Source organism: Tachysurus vachellii, chromosome 12, assembly GCF_030014155.1.
Source record: "Tachysurus vachellii isolate PV-2020 chromosome 12, HZAU_Pvac_v1, whole genome shotgun sequence".
Taxonomy (NCBI): domain Eukaryota; kingdom Metazoa; phylum Chordata; class Actinopteri; order Siluriformes; family Bagridae; genus Tachysurus; species Tachysurus vachellii.
This window is the reverse complement of record NC_083471.1, coordinates 23,212,962-23,220,461: the sequence shown is the minus strand read 5'-3', so window position 1 is coordinate 23,220,461 and position 7,500 is coordinate 23,212,962. Positions and strand designations below refer to the sequence as shown.

General features: G+C 39.5%; 1 protein-coding gene across 2 annotated transcripts in view; it reads left to right on the top strand.

Annotated features, from left to right (window-relative positions):
• The window catches only part of gal3st1a (galactose-3-O-sulfotransferase 1a), a 14,765-nt gene that overhangs the window by 7,118 nt on the left and 147 nt on the right, over positions 1–7,500 (top strand). Inside the window, exons 2-3 of one of the 2 annotated variants that reach the window (XM_060883560.1) lie at positions 4,379–4,511; positions 5,934–7,500. The exon at positions 5,934–7,500 is cut by the window's right edge and continues 147 nt beyond it. In XM_060883560.1, coding sequence (XP_060739543.1) covers positions 4,381–4,511; positions 5,934–7,092 — 1,290 coding nt within the window. In that variant the 5' untranslated portion in view covers positions 4,379–4,380 and the 3' untranslated portion in view covers positions 7,093–7,500. Of the gene's footprint in view, positions 1–4,378; positions 4,512–5,127; positions 5,704–5,933 lie in introns of those variants that run through there. The other variant, XM_060883561.1, reaches the window with a different exon arrangement.

The following is a 7,500-nucleotide window of genomic DNA, read 5'->3' as shown; positions in this document are numbered from 1 at the left end:
CAGGAACCAGACGTCCCTGAAGACAGATTATCTTAAGGGCAACTGTCTGGGGCAAGATGACTAAGATAAAATTTCCAAAGTGCACACACACATACACACACACACACACCGTGAACACACACCCAGAGCAGTGCCACTCGGGGAGCAGATGGGGGGGGGGGGGGGTTCAGTGCACCTCAGTCGTGCACTGAAGGCACCTCAGTCGTGGCCAGCCCGAGACTCGAACCCACAAACTTAGGGTTAGGAGTCAAACTCTCTAACCATTAGGCCACGACTTCCCCGATGGCGGGTTAGAGTCCTGAAGCAGGGAGAAGTTTCCATGTCTAGCTCCATTTAAAATAAACCCTTCTTATGAGTTAGAGAGACAGATTGAGCTGAGAAAGCAGATCTAAGGCATGTTGTGTTTGTGATAAACAGCCACTTTTGCTGATGTGCTGAGAAATTCGTGTTACAGCGCTTTATCTGTTCAGCTTGATCTAATCTCAGTGTGTTGTAACTATCCTGAAAAGGAAAGTATCTGTAAAATGCAGCATCATTGCGATCATTAAGATCAAGACTGGAGTTTCCTTCTGTTTTTTTGTGTCTATATTCAGTATTAAATGTCTTTGTCATGTTTCACTTCACAACGGTGTTTAATATGAAGCTCATGTGAAAACAAACACTCGGAGATTTAAGAATTTGTCGGGTTTCTTAAGTATTTCTACATTTAATTCTACTTATAGAATAATACCAGAAGCAATATATTCAGATTGTTCAAGTTCAAGTTCGGAAATAACAAAAAGGTTAATTTTTTTTCCAGTCTTCAAACTAAATGTTGATATCAAACCCAATTTATGCTGTCTGAGATGCCACGAGGGTTTGTTCATCAACAAAACAGCTCAAATTTGAAGGTGTTTATCTTCAGTAAAATTCAGGGTAAGTTTATCCAACAGTCTCACCCTGTAAACTAACAGAGTCCTGACTCGATTTATATCAGACACACGGCAATAAAATCTTTTATTGTTTGTACTGATCGAAGATATACAGCGTAAACTTCGGTGTCAGGTTTTACAAGGTCAACGTGTTATCTCTTTTAACTCTTTAAGGTGGAAAATTGATGTGAACTCAGCATTTTCCGTACAGATAATATTTGCGTTTTGGAAAAACCCCTTTGGAAGTTTCTGGCAAACAAAAAATGTGACCAAAAAAATGCCTTCATTAATTTCTGCCTTTAACATGTTTTGACGCCTCAAGTTTAATAACACGGAAATAAATTTCCTGGAAATATATTTTTTTTTGCTGTTTTAACTGTGTGTTGCAGTCTGTTCCTGTCCTGTTTTGTTGCTGCTCCAAACCCGATGGTGATGGATGTGCACCAGAGATGAGGGACTCGAGTCATATGACTTGACTCGAGTCAGACTTAAGTCGCAAGTTTGAGACTTGAGACTTGCTTGACAAATATTAAAAAAAGACTCGACTTGACTTTGACTTGACATTCATGACTTGAGACTTGACTCGGACTTGAGTTAAATGACTCGAAATAACTTGTTTTTGGTTTTATCTTTTTTGTCTATTTTGTTTTTAAATCTGTTTTTAAACGCACACAAGATCGTAATCTAACCACGTGACGCAGCAGGCAAGCAGAGGGAGCGCGTGCACTAACTAATAAACCTTAACAGTCGTGAAGAAACATGGAAGGCGCCACACCAAAAATAATTAAGTTCTGGTACCGGGATTTTGTGCAAGATGAGAAGAGAAGAACAGCAGGATGCGACCACATCGCTCACAATTGAATGACAAAGTTCAATTCAATTCAATTCAAGTTTATTTGTATAGCGCTTTTTACAATGGACATTGTCACAAAGCAGCTTTACAGAACATAAACATACAACAAAATATAAACATAAGGAGAAGTATAAAGAATTAATATAATAAAAATTCAAGATATATACAGTTCACAGTGTGTATGTATGTATGTATGTGTGTATGTGTATTTGTCCCCAATGAGCAAGTCTGAGGTGACTCAGGCAACAGTGGCAAGGAAAAACTCCCTTAGATTGGTAAAGGAAGAAACCTTGAGAGGAACCAGACTCAAAGGGGAACCCATCCTCATATGGGTGACACTAGATGGTGTGATTACAAATATACAAGTATCACAGAGTCCAACTGGAGCCGGTAGATCTGTAGATGTCTCAGGGTTCTCACAGAGTCAGCCTTGTCTCAGTGGAGGTCCAGAAATTTCAACGCACGGAATGTTCTAACAAATAAAAATTTTTTGCAAGCGCCATGTAGTGTAAATGGTTGGTCACTGTTTATGTGGAAATGTCAGCTTTTTTGCAATAGCACTTATAATTGGTCTTCAGTGTTAGGCTTTGAGTGAAAAGCGTATGGATCGTTTATGGGGATGCACATATATATATATATAAAAACATAAAAATAAATATAAAAAACGTCAGAGTTGCAAGCAGAGCCATATTCTTGTCTAGCATGCACACGCACACACACGCGCACACATTCAATTTAAAGGGATAGTTCACCCAAAAATAAAAAAATTCTTTTATAATTTTCTCACCCTCATGATGTTACAAACCTGTATAAATTTCTTTGTTCTGATGAACACGGAGGAAGATATTTTAAGGAATGTTTATAACTAAACCATTCATGAGCCCCATTCACTTCCATAGTATTCTTTTTTTTTCACTATAGAAGTGAATGGGGCTCGTGAACGGTTTGGTTATAAACAGTCCTCAAAATATCTACATGTGTGTTCATCAAAACAAAGAAATTTATACAGGTTTGTAACATCATGAGGGCGAGAAAAAGATAACAGTATTTTTATTTTTAGGTGAACTATCCCTTTAATTAATAAATTACACTCACTCCAATCATCTCTCTCTCTCTCTCTCTCTCTCTCTCTCTCTCCAATAGTTAATTCACTTCAAGGTTTGTGGGATTCAGTAATTTACGTTTTTTGATTGACGTGATTGATTGTTGTTATTCTGTTGTTAAAAAGGAAGGATCTAATTTAAGGATGTGTTCATGTCCCATTAAAAGGTAATGCCTTTTCAAAAAAGTGCCATTTGGTTGCATAGAAACCATTGTACTTTTTTATATATATACTTTTCCATGGTCTTCTGCCATGTTTGAGGCGTATTGAAACTTTTCATGCTTTTATGTTGGCCTTATTTCAGTTACGTTTACATCTTATTCTTTGTAGTTTTGATTTTTATTCACTTTTAGACTTTTATTGTATTTACAACTCACCTGTATGTGGACACCTTTTAAAAATAAATGCATATAATCATTTTTGTTGCAAATAAAACTCTCATAGTCCATAAATACTGTAGATTTAACTTTGTTTAATATATACATTTAGTTTAAATCATCAAACATATGTATGACTTGCCAGTGACTTGCTTGACTCAAGCTACGACTTGACTTGACATGCTTGACATAAAGCAGTGACTTGACTTGACTTGACTTGACTTGACTTGACTTGACTCTCACAAAAAATGACTCGGACTTGCTTGAGACTTGAAGGTTAACACTTGAGACTTACTTTTGACTTGCACATGTGTGACTTACTCCCACCTCTGATGTGCACAGGACAGATTCAATGGCTGCAGTGTAGAACTGCATCAACATACACGCATACATACATACATACATACATACACACATACATACACACTGTGAACTGTATATATCTTGAATTTTTATTATATTAATTCTTTATACTTCTCCTTATGTTTATCTTTTGTTCTATGTTTATGTTCTGTAAAGCTGCTTTGTGACAATGTCCATTGTAAAAAGCGCTATACAAATAAACTTGAATTGAATTGAATTGAATTGAATGAACAGCTCCTGTTTCAGACAGTACTTCCTTAACTGGAGTAGAAAGTACATCCTCTTCTGGGCATCTCAATCGAGACAGAAAGAATTGACCAAAGCTGTTCGTTTTTATAACCTTTTAAAACACAATAGCACTAATGTTGACTCTGTATCGATTATAAGCTCACGCATGGCTGTAATGGAGACACAGTACCACACACCCTCTCATGGCTTATCGCTTTATTAATCAATGGACAGCAAAAAACATTTTGCTATAAATGTTATCGACTTTGGCTTCAGATACACAACACGCCAAAGAGAGACGTACTGTATGTTCCAGTTCAGGTTCAGGTTCAGGAGTTTTCCCACGCTGCCACACCTATGACTTGAATCCCGCCCATGCTTTTTGATGTATCTTCACTTCTCCAATAGTCCAATAGAATCACTGGAGCTGATTTGACATTAATCTTTATATCAGAAGGAATTTCCCAAATCTCATCTTACATGAGCTATTTAACTCTGATGCTTTTCTTTGACTCATTGTGGATGTCGACTCTTTCCCTGGCAGGCATGATGGTCGGGAAGCAGGGGAAGCAGTGGAGGTCGGTGTGTAAAGGTCTGGTTCTGGGAACTCTCCTCACCAGCTGCATGATCCTGCTCTACTGCCTTTCGGCTCCTGAGGTGCAGTTCGGTCTTCCAGAGTAAGTCCTTCTCACAGTGTCTCCAGAGTAAAATCCTGACTTTTTGTATCTAAAGATCTCTCCGCTAAATGGAATATAGTCGATTATCCAAGATGCGTTCTGGACTGTACAAGATAAAAACAGACAAAGGCAAGACGAAACAGACTATACGAGACAATACAGACAATGTGAGGCTTGTATTAAAGTGGAAGTGAGTTTTACATAGGAATACAGAGTATATGAGGGATCAGTAATGTACATAAAGTGTGAGAGTGCATGTTAGTGCAAATAACAGTGTTGTGCGTCAGGAACGACAAAGAGTTTACTTTAGAACTTTTGTACAATATACAGCAGCAACAGTGTGTGTAACGTATACGGATGATGTGATGACTGACAGTTCTGATAATGCAGTACTTATAGATATGAAGCTGGGAATATAATTATGGTGAGTTGTTATTCAGGGTGATTGAACGGGAGAATAAACTGTTCCTGTGTCTGGCAGTTTTGCAGCAGAAGATACTACAATATCTCAGAGAAATTTAAGATGCAAAGAAACTGATCTGTTTTTTTTTTTTTGTAATTTCTTCATTTTTAGTTCTTCTTTTGTCACAGAACAAAACGGATCAGTGAGAATATTAAGACGAGAGAACCAAAAAAAATGGAGTTTGCTCTCGTTTGGTTGTGTCTATGTTCAGTATTATATGTCTTCGACATGTTTCACTCCAAAATTTGAAGGTGTTTATCTTCAACCTCTAAAATTCAGTGTAAGTTTATCGACAGAGGGAAAAACACACGTCTCGCGCTGATAGCCGACGGAGTCCCGATTCGGTTTATACCGTAAAAACCGTCTTATCTCTTCGAGTCTGACGCACGTATTGCATATTTCCTCTAACCAAATGGATCATACATGCTGCAGCCAGACAGTATTTTAAATCTTTTTAATGGTGCTGAACATCATGCAAATTAGAGTCAAAGCGTCTAACAACAAACTCTATTAAAATTGGAACAAACACTATTTCGTATGTAAAAATGTATGAAAATGACCTTTACGTGCATTTACCTTCCACTACATCTCGGCGTGTGTAGTAACACACATATCACACGTATTTACATGTACAGTGAATAAGTGCTGAGAGAAAACTGAACACGTACCATTCTTTGTTGCCAGGGTAACAAGCTAAGAAACAAACGAGATGCATCGATAATTGCATTGGTAATTGCTTTTTTTTTTTTATTGATGCAACAATGTATTTCTATGATGATATATCAAATATTGCTTCTTTTCTTACTGGAAAAGATATAAAAGTCTGCTACCCTTCTTGTTGGGAGTGTGCAGTCCCAGGCACATCCGTTAAATTATTATTGTCTTCAACAAACCTGTGCCTGTCTTTCAATGAGACTTCATTCTAAAACCCTGATTTATATTTCTGGTTTGCTTTGCAGAGTTCCTGTGCCTTATTCATGTTCCCACCAACCATCATCAGGCCACTCCATGGCTGCCTCAAGCGGCGCCTATCAAGGCTCGAGAAAGGAGCAGAATCGTTGTACACCAAAAGTAGACATCATGTTCATGAAAACCCACAAAACAGCAAGCAGCACCATCCTGAACATCCTGTTCCGCTTTGGCGAAAAGCACCACCTAAAGTTCGCCTTCCCGAGCAGCCGCAACGACTTCTTCTACCCCTCGCTGTTCTACCGCTCGCAGGTGAAGGACTACAGTCCCGGGATGTGCTTCAATATCATGTGCAATCACATGCGCTTCAACGAAGCCGAAGTAGCCAAGGTGCTCCCGGCGGACACTGTCTACTTCACCATCCTGAGGGATCCAGCAGAGCTCTTCGAGTCGTCCTTTCATTACTTCGGCCGCTTGGTACCTTTTACCTGGAAAATCTCCAGGGACGATAAGATGGACGAGTTCCTTAGTAACCCTGAGCTTTATTACGATCCAAAAGGGTTCAATTCCTACTACCTCAAGAACTTGCTTTTCTTTGACTTTGGGCAGGATAATAATTTATCGTTGGACGACCCGAGAGTGGAAGAAGGCATCCGTGCAATTTCAAGACGCTTCGACTTGGTCATGCTGGTGGAGCACTTCGAGGAATCGCTCATCCTGTTGAAGGACGCCCTCTGCTGGGACATGGAAGACCTGCTGTTCTTCAAACTCAACGCCAGGAAGGGGTCCACTGTCTCCAAGCTGAACCACAAGCTCAGAGCCAAAGCCTTGCAGTGGAACGCTATTGACTGGAAGCTCTATCAACACTTTAACGCCACCTTCTGGAAGAAAGTAGAGGCGTACGGTCCAGAGCGCATGGCGGCCGACGTGGCAGAGCTGCGGCGCCGGAATGCAGACATGACCAACATCTGCATCGAAGGTGGCCATGCGGTGGACGCCGGGAGCATCCATGATACTTCCATGCAGCCGTGGCAACCTATAGGGGAGAAGTCTATTATGGGATACAATCTGAATAAGAATGTAGACACAGCACATCAAAAACTGTGTAGGAAGATGTTGACACCTGAGCTGCAGTACCTGACAGACTTAGGAGTCAATTTGTGGATCACTAAACTGTGGGGTCACGTGAGGGACATCCTTCACTGGTAGAATCGAAAAATTAGCCGGGCAACCTCTGATCTCCACCCAAATGACCTCTGTGAACCAAACCAAAATCTCACTCTAAGTGAATACAGTTTTGAAAGTCATATAAGTGATAAACAGACTCGATGGTCATGGGATTTAAATTAATTTAATTTAATGTCATTTTGAATGTTCGGCTTTGTTTTTCACTGAAGTCATTTTACTGCGGTTTATAAAATTGTTAACTGGTGCTTGCGTCAATCATTAAAAAAAACAAAAAAAACAAATCAGCGACACCTCGTCTGCCGTTCTGAAAAGGTTTCTCTTTGCATGCTGCCAATGCCGTATCAGTAAAGTCCTCTTAGTGAAGTTGACTGAAGTACATGGAGGCACAGGGATACTATGTGTTCCTGTTTTAATTGTTTTATCACCTAA